This window comes from Larus michahellis, chromosome 6, assembly GCF_964199755.1.
Source record: "Larus michahellis chromosome 6, bLarMic1.1, whole genome shotgun sequence".
NCBI classification, from domain to species: domain Eukaryota; kingdom Metazoa; phylum Chordata; class Aves; order Charadriiformes; family Laridae; genus Larus; species Larus michahellis.
The window spans coordinates 73,840,783-73,857,676 of NC_133901.1; the positions used below are offsets into that span (position 1 = coordinate 73,840,783).

The 16,894-nt window shown below is 44.4% G+C and overlaps 1 protein-coding gene across 3 annotated transcripts in view; it reads left to right on the forward strand.

Annotated features, from left to right (window-relative positions):
• The window catches only part of INPP5A (inositol polyphosphate-5-phosphatase A), a 236,464-nt gene that overhangs the window by 215,338 nt on the left and 4,232 nt on the right, over nucleotides 1-16,894 (forward strand). For all 3 annotated transcript variants that reach the window (XM_074591909.1, XM_074591908.1, XM_074591910.1), the window contains exon 13: nucleotides 13,673-13,784. In XM_074591909.1, the coding sequence (XP_074448010.1) occupies nucleotides 13,673-13,784 (112 nt within the window). The remainder of the gene's footprint in view (nucleotides 1-13,672; nucleotides 13,785-16,894) is intronic.

Below are 16,894 nucleotides of genomic sequence, written 5' to 3' on the forward strand. Positions count from 1 at the left end.
TTCAAGACTGAAAAAACCTGTTCATACACAAAGGGTGGCCAGAATCGTTTCTGTCGGGTTGGCTGGATGAGGGGAGAGCCGTAGATGTCATCTACCTTGACCTTAGCAAGGCTTTTGACACTGTCTCCCATAACATCCTCATTAGGAAGCTGAGGAAGTATGGGCTAGACGAGGTGACAGTGAGGTGGATCGAGAGCTGGCTGAGTGACAGAACTCAGAGGGTTGTGATCAGCGGCACAGAGTCCAGTTGGAGGCCTGTAACCAGTGGTGTCCCTCAGGGGTCAATACTTGGTCCAATTTTGTTCAATATATTCATTAATGACCTAGATGAGGGGACAGAGTGTATCCTCAGCAAGTTTGCTGATGATACCAAGCTGGGAGGGGTGGCCGACACTCCAGAGGGCCGTGCTGCCATCCAGCGTGACCTGGACAGGCTGGAGAGCTGGGCAGAGAAGAACCTAATGAGGTTCAACAAAAGCAAGTGTAGGGTCCTGCACCTGGGAAGGAAGAATGCCAAACACCAGTATATGTTAGGGGCGGACATGCTGGGAAGCAGCTCTGAGGAGAAGGACCTGGGGGTCCTGGTAGACAGCAAATTATCCATGAGCCAGCAGTGTGCCCTTGTCGCCAAGAAGGCCAATGGCATCCTGGGCTGCATAGGGAAGACTGTGGCCAGTAGGTTGAGGGAGGTCATTCTCCCCCTCTGCTCTGCACTGGTGAGGCCACAACTGGAGTACTGTGTCCAGTTTTGGGCTCCCCAGTTCAAGAGGGACAGGGAACTACTGGAGCGAGTCCAGCGTAGGGCAACCAAGATGATTATGGGACTGGAGCACCTCCCTTATGAGGAAAGGCTGAAAGAGCTGGGACTCTTTAGCCTGGAGAAGAGAAGGTTGAGGGGGGACCTGATTAATGTTTACAAGTATCTAAAGGGTGGGTTTAAGGAGGACGGAGCCAGGCTCTTTTCAATGGTTCCCAGTGACAGGACAAGGGGCAATGGGCACAAGCTAGAACATAGGAAGTTCCGTTCAAATACACGGAAAAACTTCTTCACAGTGAGGGTGACAGAGCACTGGAACAGGCTGCCCAGGGAGGGTGTGGAGTCCCCTTCTCTGGAGATTTTCAAGACCCGCCTGGATGCAGCCCTGAGGGATGTGCTTTAGGCAATCCTCTTCTAGCAGGGGAGTTGGACTAGATGATCTCTAGAGGTCCCTTCCAACTCTGAAGATTCCATGATTCCGTGTCCAACGGTATTTTTCTCCGTTATGACTGTTTTACAATTAATTTCTTGGTCCCTTCTTCTTAATTTGAAAAGAAGCCGTGACATTCATGTAGGCATGTATTTTTATGCTGATAAGAATTTATTTAAAGGAAATCGCTGTACTTTGCTTTTTAGGTGAACCTTCTAATAAGAAGTCACTGTCCAAAATTTTCATACTCCATTTTAAAAGTTATAGTATCTTCTCATAAAGCCCCGTAAGTTCTGCACAACCTCACGTCACGGTGCTGCGCTGCTGATGGGTTCCAGTTGGGTGTCCAGGCTCGGCGGTCGGGCACAGGCTGCCGGCGGCTGAACGGGCGGCACCGGTGCCTTGTGCTTCGCCGTGAGGACGCCACGCGGGCTGTGAATCCATGTGGGGCTTGTGCGGAGGCAGCTGCGGGTCAGGCTGGGCAGGACGTGCCCCGGGGACCAGCTCACGGTGCCGGAGGCAAGGGGCTTGCAGAGGGACAGGCAACAAGCAACAGCGTGCTCTGTCCTGAGGGGAAAGGAACTGCTAAATTGCCTTAATACATTGATAAAAATCTCCCATATTCATAAACGTTAGGGGAACTGACCTTCCGTGAAACTTCACAGGAGCAATAGGAAGAGTTACCACTCTTGCTGTCTAGGATGTAGGGAAAATAATAAAAAAAAGATTAGTTAGTGAGAAAAACAAAACAAAGGGCATTTTTAATGTGCTTTCTCATAAAATATGCCATTTAGAGTATTAAAAAGTGCCAATTGTCTGTTATAAAAAAAAAATCCATATTCTTCTTATCTTTTTATTTAGGGACCTAAAAATTCTTGTCAGACCTTCTTGTTTACAGTTTTTCATTCCACTGAGTTAGCATTTCAGTATAGGTAGTAATAGAAATGTTGACTCCTTGAGTAATTTTATAGCTATAAAATGCCGTAATGAAATGACGATGTGTTGTAATATTTCTATGTTTTTCTCTTCTCCACTGTGTTTGTAGTTGCCCATTTCATTACGCTTATCAAAATTCATGTACAGTGTGCTTTTCTGTAGTTTGTTACCGTCTGTTTTCAGTTGTTTGTAAATTACATTCAATAACTAGTGAGAGCACTTAATTCTTACCGCTTGTTAGAAGAAAACATCTCAGGAATCATCATTCACAGGTCTTGTCAAAAAACGAGGTCCTTGTGTATTTCCAGCTACTGTATCATGCTTTTTAATACCAGCTTTTCAAAACCGAACTTCATGTAAACCTTTTCTTACTTTCGATCTAGTACCTGTGCAAATGGTTCCTAAAAGTAAAATTTTGATACGGTAGCAAGTATTAGTTATAAGTAATAGTTACTTTTTAATTCTGTAGAGAGCAGACACCCTGTACTGAGTCAGGAACAGTGTGAAATATTTTTTTTTAAACTACTGACTTCTTGCCTGTCTCTGAGCAATAGCACAGATAATTCCGTAAAGAAAATGAAAAACCAGAGGCCGCCTTCCCTGCATTGGTCCATTTGCCAAGCCTGGACAGCCGTGGTGAAAAGAGCATTGCTGTACAGCTGTCTTCTCACCGTTTGGTGTTTAAAAGAGCGCTGAAGCCAAGCTGATGCCCTCCGTAACAAGTTAAAGCAAATCTTCCGTGCTTTCTGATCCTTTGAATGAGGCTCCACCTTGGTTTAAACCCTCTGTGGGAAGGTGTGTTAAGTTGGCTATTCATTGTGAAAGGCTGTGTAAAAGCACAGTGTAGCTAAATTAATATAACCTTACGGTCCTGGCTTAAATCACTAAAAGCTATTTTTCAAGGCTTTATAAGTTTATAATGACCATTAAATTTTACTGTGGGTTGAAACTTGACATGAGAGGTTTCCCTTCGGTTCACAGCAAGGTTTCAGGAGCAAAGCACCTCGTCAGGCTCTTGCTTGAGTGTTTTCCAGCCCGTAGAGCGTATCTACTTTGGGTTATCCGTTGTGAATACAGCAGGCACAAGGTCAGAAAGACAAAAGTACCAAGTAGAGGATGCTGTCACCCCGTGGCCAGCCGTCCACCTGGGAGCGGAGGAGCGGAGATGAGTTCTGCTCTCAGGGTTGCTTCTGCATTTCACAGGAAACAATCACTGGACAAAATATGGAAAACAGTTCTAGGAGTGGAGACCCCAGAGCCTGGGCATGGTTGATAAGATGGCAGGTGGATGAGGATTCTCAGAATTACTGCATTGGCCTTAGTTGGGTATAAATATAGCCATTAATCCAAAATTTGACTTTTTTCTGCCCGTTGGAAACAGCAGTTCGCTTTTAAGTTTTCAAACTACTAAGCAGTATGCAAATGGCATTTGTGGGATTTTACATAAATACGTTAATATTTTCAATCATACATTAATTTTGGTAGGTGTAGGCCATGATTATATACGTAATAATAGTTCTATGAGAATTTATAGTTACAGTATATTATAGTTACAAATTGAACTTGTAGCTATAAATGGAATGGTATTAAGGCCACACAGTAAATTCATGTTAATGTATATGCAAGTGGGTTTCTGCAGTGTCTCGGCAGAGTCTGTGTTAGTGAACGTTAGCGAACGACTCTTCCCAGTTGTCTTTGTATGTGGGGAGATTCCAAAGCCACTTCCGAACTCTCCTACCAGCCACATCTAAAAACAGCATTTCTGCAGGATACTTATGGAACTCAAAACAAAACAAAACTATTGTTCTTCTCCAGTGCAAAACTGTAGTTTAGTTTAAGACCATATGTCTGCTTGATATTATGTGAATTGTTCACCCCCCCTGCATGACCATCCTGCCGCGGCGGGGAGGGAGCGGTGGTCAGGATGTCACCCCTCAAAAGCATCCAGAGCAAAGCCTTGGCGGAGCATGGCACTTACAGCACCTGCTTAATTTGCAAGGCTGTCAATTATCTCCTCTCTCCTTCAGCAAGGCCCTCAATATCTAGGCATTTTTCTAAATTCCCCTTCAATTCTGAGTTCCTTTTAATTCTTTAAGTACGTTCTTAAGTGGTACCAGCTTACCGCCCTGCATAACCCATGCATCGCAGCAGAGCATGCCAGTGATGCGGAGGAAGAAGGTCGTAGCCTGGTAGCTCAACCTGTACGTGCTGCGGCCGTTTCACCCCCGTCAGCAGCCTCTGCCCCCCACGCTCCCAGCACAGTCTTGCACTGCGCAGCCGGGATGGCCAGAGTCCCGACAAGGGAGAGGCGTCTGCAGAAAACGCAGCCCTCTCTCCCAGCCAGCAGGGAGAAGTCCTGACCCTGCGCCAGGGCCGGTGGTTCCTCTCCACAGCCGAGACGTCATCTCCCCAAAGTCCCCCTTTCCTCGTTTGTCCTCCCTTGGTCAGAGAACAGGAGAAGTGACCAGCGACGCTGCCTTCAGCAGCAGCAAACCCTTCCTCCGGGCTCCTGAAACGTGCCAAAAGCGGAGGCTGGAAGAGGAGTCGCAGCTTAATAAGAAATCACAGGCTGCATTACAAATCTGCTATCTTTAGACAGACTATAAAAACCCCTTCTAATGGAGTATTTTTCAGACGTTATTCACCCATTCCTGTACTCCTATATTTTGAGGCCTTTTACTTTATATAGTGAATATTCATGTTTTCATCTCATTACCCTTTGTAATCTAATGTAGCCCATAGCAACCTTAGCCGTTGGAGACTAAACACAATTCAGAATTTTAAGCTCGGTAAACTCTGTCAGTCAGGGCTGAGCGGCCTGGCCCTGGGCAAACAGCAGCCCAGCGTGAGGCTGGAAAAGCATTTGTGGCAGTCGGCAATCATTGCAAAAGGCAGTAGGTGTGAAAAAAGAAGTAACAACATTGCGGTCAGTCAATATACAGGTGGGCAATTGTTACCCTTATCACTGCTCTCCATTAATTATTATAATTATTCTTGTTGCTGTTGTATAGCAAAGATAGGAGCTGACTTTAGCAAGAGTTCACACCCACCTACAAGGTTTGCTTTCAGATAAGTCTGCGTGCACAGTAATCTCGTGTATTAATCATTCTTTAAAGTGACCTATTCCTGTTTGTTGTTGCATTAGGCTGTCATGTAATCTACTGGTTGGACATATGTTTGTGTCTTAGATATCCTCTGTGTGGTATTTTTCTCAAGCAGACCCTCTGCACTGGCAGTGTCTTGGCTTTGACACCTCTCACCAGGAGACGGGTTGAATCTCATTTACTCCTGGAAGAGCGTTTCTCCTTTGGAATTCTCTCTGGCTCTGTTCCCTTATTCTGCCAGAGTCCTGTTTAGTCTATAATCTGTTCATTCTCTACCCTTGTATTTTGTCCCACGACCCTTTTTTATTCTAGTAGGTTGCACAAGGATGCATCTATTTTTCCTGGTGTAATTAGCAGTGGGGAGCGATGCAGGCGGCTCTGCAGGAGGCAGAGCGGTGTTCAGAGGCACTGGCTTGTCCCTTCCCTCCTCAGCGTCCCTCCAGAGAACAGCTCTGCCGGTCGTACCCAGCCCCGCGGGGGCCGTCGCACGTATCCCGGTTGTTGCCCTGGGGCGGGAAACGGTAAGGCGAGGTGATGGTTTCGGTGCCGACGGGCTGCCTTTGCTGACCAGCCCCTCCCCGACCGACCGCCCGTTTTCAGAGCACACGGACCATTTGGCTCCGGGACAGGCACTGTCGGTGCCCCTGGGGCAAACGGGGATCCCCTCCTTGAACATCACCTCAGCAACGCGCCGGCTCCCGATGTCTCACAGGAGCGGGAGCTGGGCACCTGAAGAGATTGAAAATTGTTAAAGCCCGAGATTATTTTTACGCTTGCTTTATCAGCTACCCTTATAACACGTGATTTTTCTGCCAGTTAAGAAGTATTTTCCACCAGATAGAAATACTTTTTACTCATTCAGGCACTGTAGAATGCCCTCCAGGTACCAGTGAGGCATCTTAAATCATCAGCAGATCCCGCAGCCCCTGAGGAACAAGGGACTCTCTGTCATTGTCCATGTTCTTCCAGCATCTAAGGCTGGAGCACAGAAACAGCTCCCAGCTGGAAGCAGAAAATACAGCTGTCATTTCCCCCAAAACAATGAGAATTTAGTCATTAAAATGGTTTTCAGACAGCTCTTATCCCCATTTCTCTCCTCAGATTAAATCAGTACAGCTATCCCCATCATTCTCAATTAATTTCCAAATTAAAATAGCGCATTTCTTTAAGTTGTGAGGAACTGGATAGAATTATCCAAGTAAGCAGTTCTGTTTATTTTAAGGAATGTGGCAAAAGGAAAAAAGAGAGGAAAATCAATGGAGTAAAAAAGTTCCAAGGACACAGTATTACTGTATGCCGTGTGTAAGGTGAGGGTTACTGCAAGCAGAAAGTCAAGCAAATTCTGAACAGAGGATGGTCTTTGCCTTTAACGCGGCCGTTCGCAGTGTTCCTGTCCAAAAGACCTGTAGAAAGCCCGTTGTTTGGCTTCTCAGCCCTGTCCCACCTGTCGCCTCAGCTTTGCCGTAATGTTTTTCCCCGTGTTATAATTTGTAAATGACAGCCCAAAAGTAACTTACTCTAGGCCAGTCACATTCCCAGAAGAGACGTTTAGCTCAGTCACAGCCACACGCAGTAATATCAGGCTGTTTTTCTGAAACAACCAGCACCGCGTCCTTCCCAACAAGCCACCGTTGCTCATCATTATGTATATCCACTTGCAATAGTAGCGGTATTAGATATATTTGGCAGAGTGCAACATTATTGTTATTAAAGCAATAGAGTGCGTCGCTCGTTGTCCGCCCGCTGAGGCATTGGTATTGCAGAATAATCCATTTTTGTGTGCGGGGCCCCCGCCGGAGGCTGGCGTTGAAGGGCAAAGCGCGGCACAGCGGTGGCTGTCACCCCCGCTCCCGAGGGGCCGAGGGGCCCATGGTCCCGCTGTCGCCATGTGGGGCCTGGGGTGTCCGCAGTGGGCAAAGGGACGTTTTCTCAAGGGGAGTGGAGGTGGAGGCCAGTTGTTGCTCACTGCAAAAAGCTGGCTGTTCTGGGTGTCTTTTGTTTTAACTGAAAAAGGTCCAGAGTTACAGAGGTGATACAGAAACCTTTAACTCCGAAACAAATCATGACAGGTATTTTCCAAAGCAGCATGTTAAGCCAAAAAGCGATATGCCCTCCGTAAATCCCCGAAGAAGATTCAGGTCAATGCGCCGTGTGGTTACCGCAGCTGTTCGTGCAGTGGCCAGAGCGGGGGCTGGTCCTGCTTGCCCTCCTCACCCCGGCCGCTGGACCCCCGCTGACCCCCCTCTTTCCGTCACCTTTGGCTGGGATTGTCCCCGCCATCACCATGGTGTTCGTGTCGCCGGTGCGAGGAGCAGCTGTTGACACATTGTACTTTAATGCTGTGTTTGCAGGGCTGTGTTTGCCCTCCTGATTTGGCCTAAGTGAGATGCGTGTCGTGGCCCGTTTGCTCGGCAGAGCATCGTGGAGGCTTGTCAGTGTTCTGGTACTTACGAAGCAGCTAATTTAATTCAAACAGCAACGCGTCTAACTGCTTAGCTTTAACTATCTGCTGCCTAAAATGAGCGTATGAAGATAAATTACATGGAGTCATTTGTTAGGAAGAAACCCAAATCCCCCTTTCAGATTCAGGGAAATAAAGAGTGGGAATTCAATTTGGAGGAAGAAACTAACAGTCTGGTAGCTGACAAAAATTAGATGTCACACTTTGATTGGTCAGATGACATTTTATTGAAATTACAGTCATGTACCAGCTCACGCTGATGCCGAGTTGGGACCTTGTCAATTAAAAATATAAAAATATTTTTATTTACATCTTTGGCCTTACAACTTTTGAAGCACCCAAAGCTTGAACTGGCAGCCTGCATTCACTGTCCTCACTTCTGGGGAAAACACCTTAGACAGTCTGAAAGTGTGTCAGAGCTGTAAGTAAGTTGGTCCAACGTTTTCTTACAAAATATGAAAATTGTAATTGCCTGATGAGAAGCAGTTGGGATTTTTCCCCTTTTGAAGTTCTTTCTCAATATCATATATAAATAGATTTCAGAGTGATAGAAGGTGTAGTAAATGCAAGGACTCATACCCGAGTTCAAAAATAAAATGGGCCAAATCAAAACTGTGTTATAAAGAGCTCAGTTTTCATCAATGCTTTGTAACTCCATCCTATCTCAAACATTTTGTATTAGAAAGAATTCAGTGATATAAAATGTGTGGACTATTAATAGATGAGAACAAGTGATCTTTGAATAGGAGGCATTTCCATTCCCTGAAACGTGATGAAGTTTGCCTAAACATCTGCGTGTGAATATGGACATGGGACACACAGTTTTAAAGAATGACCATTATTGTACTGAAAAAGATGACATAGCTTAGTTTTTCCCCACTGTTGCCTGGTGGAAATGTCTTGACCATAGAAAGCAGAACCCCTAAAGCAACGCCGAAGCGCGTCACCAGCTGCAGGGCGTATTCGCTGCGTCCGCTGCCTGCAGGACTGAGCCGGGACACACAGCTCTTAAAGGTAATAACACGCCAAAGTGAATTAATTGTTTACTGTTAGAAAGTGCATTTCACCCATCTCAGTAACACCTTTTATCCATTCTTACACAAGAGAAGGGTTCATTAGGAGCATTTTTCCTGACTGGAAACGCCAGTTAAGGAGACATTTATACACACAGTATTGTTGGCTTGTGTTTCGAGTTAAGACACTGCTGACAGGATGGTTTATGATGTCAGAAGACTTTTCACCCTGCGGTAAGTATTTTTGTAAAGGTGTCCAGTCATCTTTGACAATACCTGTCAACAGCAGCAGTGCAGTGATATCACTGACGCTCTTAATGGTTTGTTTTCCCCCAACAATTGCCAAGTAGCTCTCATCCTTATTAGCTGTAATACCAGCAGTTCATTGGACAGCCTGTTCCGTATTAACAGAGTTAGTTAATAATTCATCAAAGTATTTGCTGAAATTTTGACAACATTTAGCATTATATTAATGATGTTGCTTTAATTGGTACCTTTTGGTAGTTTTATTCAGAAAACCCACCTGACAGTCATTCTTCTGGTTGAATAAAATGGGTGTAACTGAAATAAAAGTTTGTGAAATAAGGTGGAAAAGCAGCTAGAAGAAGCATTTTTAGAAAAAATAAATCCTGGACAACTGGAGATAAATCATACAAGCCATTGTCCAGAGGCATATACAGTCAAAGGATATTTTGCACAACTCTACTGGCTTTCATACACGGAGAATAACAGACTATTTTTACTATTAGTTATTCATCTAACATGAATGATTGAGATCCTAAATTTCAACTTTTCCACTGTTTTAAACGGGGCAGAAAAGTTGTTCCACATGGAATTCCTCATTTCTCCATTTGTATTTTCAAATGTATATAATACAGTGTGTGTAAAGAAGTCAGTAACCATACTGAATACTAAAGTTGGGAAGTGTGTACAGTCTTAACTTATCTATAGCACCTGTAGGTGTTAGCATTATATCTATTTATCTTTTATATTTAAGTGCTACCTAGAGGCCTTTATCTGTTATGTCATCATTTTTACATGAGCACTCGCTATTCATTCTCAAGATCACTGTTTTCTGTACCTTGCACAAGATAAATTGTGATTGAGGCAGAACGCTACTGAAAGGAAAAAAAAAAGACATTCTTTCCTGTCTAGTCACGGGACTGAGAGAGCTGGTTCTCCCTTTTTCTCTGCCACAGTTCTGGTGGTCAAGACTAATCATGCGGGCACAGAAAGGCGGCATGACGCTTACCCTCTGGGAGATTAGTATTGGAATTTTTAACTTTGCATTATGTGGTGTAGAGCCCTTAAAATTATTTTTGTCAGATTTGCAGTTGTTCTTATCAAGCCTGTCACTGTTTGTGCAATTCATAGATCAGAAAATCTGTTAACTAGCATCATTAACTGAGTTTTGAATTAAGAACTGTGAGATCCTTACTTGCCTGGAATGGGTGGTTAAAAGAGGCTGGAGATGTCAGCCAAACAAAGTGATTTTAATGCACTTGACAGTGGACAGTCTTATGCTTAATGACTTTTGGAAGATGTGTATTGCGAGAATAGTTCTGCTCTTTGCGTGCACACAAATTTAAATTTACGTTATTCTTTAAAAGAGGCTATTTATGCTTTATTTCAAAAAAGTAGGTGAGAAAGGAAGGAAAAGAGGAAATAAACCATGAAGCCCCCCTAGAGAGAACAAGAAGTTAATAGTCAGATAGAAGTGTGTATTAGTACACGTCTATCCCGGTTAGCCTGTTGAAGTCAGTGGAAACACTGTCTGGTTTCTTGAGCACCGTCTTGGCTCTGTGCTGCTGGGGCAGTTGCTGTGTTGGGAGGAGCAACATGAGCGTCGAGACCTTGTGTCCCGCTTTCCCCGACACGGGGGAGCGCAGGAGAACAGCCCAGGGCTGCGGGTTCTGGTGACGGGTCTTGTGGGCAAGGCTGAAATTCGGTGCTGCTGTGTGCGGCAGTTCTGAGGCCTCGCGGGTTTTTCTCGTCTCTTTGATTTTTGCAACATCTCTCTGTTACGGCAGCACCAGAATCACCAGCCTGGTTCCTGAAATGCTGGTGCATCTGTCTGTCTCCTCTGGCAATTGCTTCTGTTGTCTGGTTTAAATCCCATCAGCTGGTGGGAAGGCGTCTGAAAGAGGTAACACCATGTGAGACACCAGAGCATCCGTGGGGGAGAGATCCCTTATAAACGCTCCCACCACGTAAAAGCTTCAGAGTGCACAGGCAGATGGTTCACTTCTGGGAGCAGTCACACAATTTTTGTTCCACTGTTCATTTAACTATGAACAGGATGATGGAGACAGGTACTGGAGTCTATGTTGTTTGAAAAGTTTTATTCTGGAATAGTATACATTTGGCAATGTGTTTCATGAAAATTTCTTCAGTGACAGTCTGATTCCATAAACCTCTAATAGAGCTTCTATTTGCAAAAGTCTGTTTAAGATAAGTGGCATATAATAAACTAACTAAACTATCCTGCCCCCAAAACCTGTTAAGTCACAGAAAAGAATTCCAGCAATTTTGAGTCATATTGAGTGAGCTGTGATCACTTTCTGAGACCAGCTACGAAAGAAGCCTGCTTATTCCAAAGTATATGTGACCCTTCTAGAGCATGAAGGAGGAGAGCAAATAGTTTTCCTTATTTTTGGGGGTGTATCTAGTTAGGATTTTTGTTACGTCAGCATTTCACGGCGAGCGAGACTTACACAAGCCAAAGAGGCGGAGGTGGGGAGGGAGAAACCTGTTCATTAGAGTGCAGCAAGAAGGAATGCCCCGCACTGCCGGCCTGGAGGAAGGATGCTGCCTTATAAGAAGGAGAGCTTGCCCCACTTTATTGTATTAAGTTATTACCTACAGATCATTTTGTCTGGATAACTTCTGCAGCATTTATTTTCGTCTCTGTCCCAGCCATTAGAAATCTGATTTGTCAAAGATATTTGTAAACTACAGTAACTTCTCGACTGGGTGATCAGCACTAAAGACCTTGAAAAATTGGCAGAAGTTTTCACCCTGTGAAGACGTTAAGATCAATAAAGCAAATTGATAAATACCATTTCACAGAATATAGGCTCTCAGATGAAATGCTTTAACACATAGCAGTAACAGATCATTCCAGGTACGGAACATCATACTTTAAAAGCCATACAGTTAATGCTGTAAAAGGAAGGATTATATGAAATGTGATTGATTCTTATACCTTATGTCATAAAAAGTATCTTCAGTTGTGTGGGGTTCTTGAGTAACTTAAGTAAGAGGTTACCAGAAAAAGTCAACCCTTAAATTGCAGACAAAGAGCTTCTCCTACCAATAGCATTACATCATCAAAATATTTCACAGACACTCAGAAATAAGCTGTACTTCTGTATGTCAGTGAAGCAGCAAATTGAATTCTCATAATATGTTTTGAAAATGAGTCTTGTTAGGTTTGATGAGGTGGAAAAGGTACTGAGATCACTGGATTGTTCCAATACGTTCCGTACGCTTTTCTTGGATGTTTGCCACGGCTAATCTTTTTAATGGCAGTGTAGCTTGTAAACCCATTTGGTAGAAAGCTGTACGTCTCAGTTTCAGGCTATCACACCAAGTAGGGTGGTAAATAAGTTTCTCTTCAGGCATGCAAACCCTTTTGTTACAATACCAGAAATTTTATTTTAACACACATACCAGGAAAACCTCAGTGTTTCCGTTATGAATTCAGTGATGAGCAGAATAAAATGCAAATGCCATTTTAAATACGCCCACACCTACATGTGTAGATAATAAGCACCAGCTGTATGGCTTTTGCTTAAAGACATTTAGCAAGGACAAACTTCAATTCATTTGGGCCCAATATTCAAGAAATCGAGCCTGTCACAAACCCTCTGGATTTCTCCAAAACCCCTCTTTGAGGGGCTTGGGGCTTTTCCTTTATTTCTGGGGGAACAGTGGGCCTTACAGCGTGATGAGCCACCATCAAACTCAAAGTTCCATCGTATTAAACTAGTGAGAACATTTGGATAAACCGAGGAAAACTTTGGCCTCAGCCTTCTGGCTGTTAACCAGAGGTTGCTGCTTCAGGTGCCTTCGACGGTTCCAGCCCGTGGGCTCACACGGACATGTTGAGTTATATTATTTCAGGCTGTTCTGTAGGTTAAAACAAACACTTTCTGTTGCCTTTTAAAGCAAAGTTAGAATGCACTGGAGATCCCATAGCACATTTATAATGACCCCACAGCAAAGCTACCATTCAATCATCTTCTATTCCAGATGTCTTTAAAAAATTATTTACTTTTTGTTAACACAGTTTCATACAGAGTTACAGAAACATACGTAGTCAGCATCATTTTCCTTAAACCACATTCCTAATTCCTTGGTTCTGAAGAAATCCCCTAAAAAGCCTGCTTTCTTGTCATTTCTTCCTTTCTGTCAGCCTTAGAGAATCCGTACAGGTGGGTTTTGTGTTCAGCTGCAGAGATGACAGTGCCCTGAACTCTCTTTTCTGTTAAATCATTCCTGGATAACTCTCCTCGAGAGAGTCATGCAAAGAAAGCCCATGAGATTAACCTTTTTTTTCCCTAGGTTTCCTTTTCCATCTTCTACCTGTTCATTTTCCATACTCATAGGCAGCAGCCTGCTCTGCACTTGAGTCGGTGCTGAGCTGATTTTCATACTTCGACATGGCTGAATAGTCCCTGGTCTTTGGACACTCTCAGGTGCAAAAATGCACGGTCGGAGGTGCGAGGTTTGAAACTGTAGTGTCTGAAACCCTTGGCCTAAAGTCGGATTGTAGGTACTAGAAGAGAAATAAGGAAAGAGCACGTGAGAAGGAAAGCGGGGGGAGAAAAGAAAGATAAATAAGTATGAGAGGTGTCTAAAGAGCTGCTTTTTGCTGGTTACATTTTTTAATTAGTGTAGTCATTTGAGCCAGAGGATTCTGGCGGCTTTGCAGAGTTGCTGATGGTTGTGGCTGTGGTTTGTTTGCAGTTACCCGTACAGTGAGGACTCCAGCCAGGGAAAGCAGTACATGAATACGAGATGTCCGGCCTGGTGTGACAGAATCCTCATGTCCCACTCAGCCAAGGAGCTCATTCTGAAGGTGAGTACGGACCCGCGGCCGCCCGGCTGTTCATGGGGGGAGGGCTGATACACTTCTGCTTGTCCTTGGATTCCCAGTTGCCCGTAGCAGACGCTCGCCAAGCTGGAGATGGCATACCATGGCAATAATGAACGGTTCTGCTGTCTGGTGCGTTCCGCCCGAGCGTGTGGATTAGCCCCCGGTAGCCCCTTGGCTGTTACCAGAGCTGCTTTTGGTATCTGAGCTGCCAGGACGCGCTGCCTGTCGCCTCTTGGCAGGGCTGTGCTGGGACGTGCAGCACTGCGAAACTGTGCCTGCTTTAAAAAAGAATAATAAAAAATAAAAAGCCCCCGTCAGTCCCCCAGTACAGTCCGCTCTACGGTAAGGCAGGTGACAGTACTGCCCTCACTGGGGATTCGGCACAGCTGCAGACAAAATAAGGAGGAGTGGCTGCGGGCTGAGGGCTCCGGCTGTTGAAAGAAAAGCCTGTGCAGCAACAGCTGGACGTACCCGAGCTACAAGCGTGGTAGATTTAGGTTCCCGCTGTTGCTGATGGTGAGAAGCAAATTTCCCAAGAATATGTCAGATCCTGGGTGGGCCACCTCTCCTAGTGCTGTGCCCTGAATGAGGGCAGAGTCTCCAGCAGGTAGCTCCTAACTTTGGGACGCCAATTAAGTGCCTAATTTAGCCATCCCATTAGAGCTTTAAAAAGAAGGTTGTGCAACATTTTTAGAACATAGAGTTCCTCTTGGGACTTTAGTGTATAGAGGTAAGGTAAACTTGGTGGCCCTCTGTTGAAAGTTAAATGACCTCGGTATAGTTCAGAGCCTTCCAGTTATCCTTTCTCTCCTCCTGGCTGCGCTCCGCTCTCCTCCTCTCCCCGGAGCCCCGAGCCAGCTCAGCCGCTCGCCTGTGCCAGCTTCGCTGCCCCTGGGTTTTCCCGCGTGCTTGGTCATGGCAGCTCCCGCGTACGCTGGCTGTGGGTGTTCCACAGGACGGGGAGCACGCCAGGGGATCCTGTGACACGAGGAGCCTTCCCGCTCCCCTCCCCGCCGCGGCCGCCAGCGCCCGGCCGTGCTGTGACTGCTCAGCGCCGCGCGCGGGGTCACCTCCCTGCCAGCCCTGTCACTGCCTCCCGCACAACCGGCCTGACAAACCCAAAACTGCCCCAAACCCTGCGTCTGTCTCTGTGCTCCTGTGTATCTAATGCCCTTTCATGGGACAGAATTGCAGAAAATAACCTTTGCAAATACATCCATATTCTACATCTTCATGGCTTTTTTTAATTTTCTGTTTAAATTAATGAAACCCTCGAAACGTGCTTTCCTGAAGCTTATGGCCTTCTGTTTCTCTCTCTCATCAGGGTTATTTATCTCCTGATTAGACTGTTGGCTTTGCAGTGTATAACTCACTGAAAGGCTGAGAACGTTTTTTCCGTAGCTACTCAAATTTCAGTTTGATGTACTTCCTCACACATTTTAATGTTGAAGAAGTGTCTGCATGATATCTGGAAGTTTCGCCCAAAATTTTAGACAATGCATGTACCACAGTATTTACTAAAAAAAAAATAATTGTGAAGCTAAGAGGAATATAGGCTTTATAATAAAATGGTAATGTCAAAATCAATGTTATTGGATCTTCTTACACAGAAATACCATATGAAAAAGTGAGACTTTACCCAAAATCTTACAGATAGTACTTGGCGCCCATGAAATTCCTAAAGAACAAAGGATTAAAACCATGGAAAGAGTGGCCAATGAGGGAAGATTTTTTTTAAAGCAATGAATAAGGAGATAGAAGTGTACACAAAGGCTTGAAGAGTGTAAACAGTACAGAGGGAAAGGAATTCTTTCAGATTATCTAGGGGGGCATAACTTGGATATAATGGGAGAAAATTAAACAAAGGAAAACAAAGTTTGAGCATTAAAGAAATTTGTAGCTGTGAGGTCACTTAGCCCAATTCTTAGTCTCCATGGAACAGAAACCCAGTCAGTTGGGTCATTCCAAGCTTATATTTAAAAAAGGCGTATAATTTTGTCTCTGCAGCTTTGCATTTGCAAATGACAAGCATGCAGTTTGGGATGTCTCCAGAAACGCATATGCAAAATTACAGCGGCAGATGAGGCCAAACTGGCGGAGTTGTTTAACTCAGGGAGTCCATACCAAGACAGGAGTTAGCTTATCCTGCACAAAACCAAACTGTAATTCTGGCCCATAAAGCTTAATGAAAATATTCAGTAGAAAAGAATGCTGAACTGGTAGAGGAACGGGCAAAATGACCGTACAAGTTTTTGCAGTTCTACACAGTGAGCAGCGTTTGCCTTGCCGTGGAGAATTCATTCTGTTGCAAAGGCTTAGCTTTGAAGCTTTAAAAGCAACTGTGAAGAAGGTAAAAGCAAATGTTAATGAACTGATTACACTGTAACCAAAACTTAAAATATAAATGTATATGAATTTTTGAAGAATTTTTGGTTGTAACTGGCTACTGAAAATCCGTATGCAGGTAATTATTTTGCAGTATTAACTTTTCTTACAGGCAAGTAAAGCATTTATTTTTCTGCATTAGCAATTCTATATTTTATTTCAAACAAAACTCCTAGTAAATCTTCTGCATTTTAATCCCATGCAAAGAAAGGACAGTATGCACAAATTACCAGGCTGTGCGGTGTGTTCAGCCACACGGTAGGCATTACAGATTGTAGAGACATGGGGCTGTAAACAGCTTTCATGCAGCATCATCTATCATGCCATGGTCGGTTACCCCACCATCATGTTATTTTATGCTTCCTGAGCCCTAAAACACCAAAGGTTGCCCACTGCCAGGGAGCTGCGCTGACGCCTGATCGCGTGAAGTAATGAATGCTCAGCCAAGTGTATATTGTTCCTGCTTGTGCACCGCTGTAATTTGTTTATCTGTCTAAAGATTATGCAGTTGAAAATCCACAATTTTATGCTGCCTTTGTAAATTATCAAGTCGCTTTTGATGAATGTATCCCCACTTCCGATGCTAGTGGCATTATGATCTTGAAATATTGGAAAGTGCTCATGCATACAATGCAGAAGGTTATGTTTTTATATTTTTGGCAGACAACCGTGCTATAAAGTAAATCTGACCTTAAGCTTCCTTACTG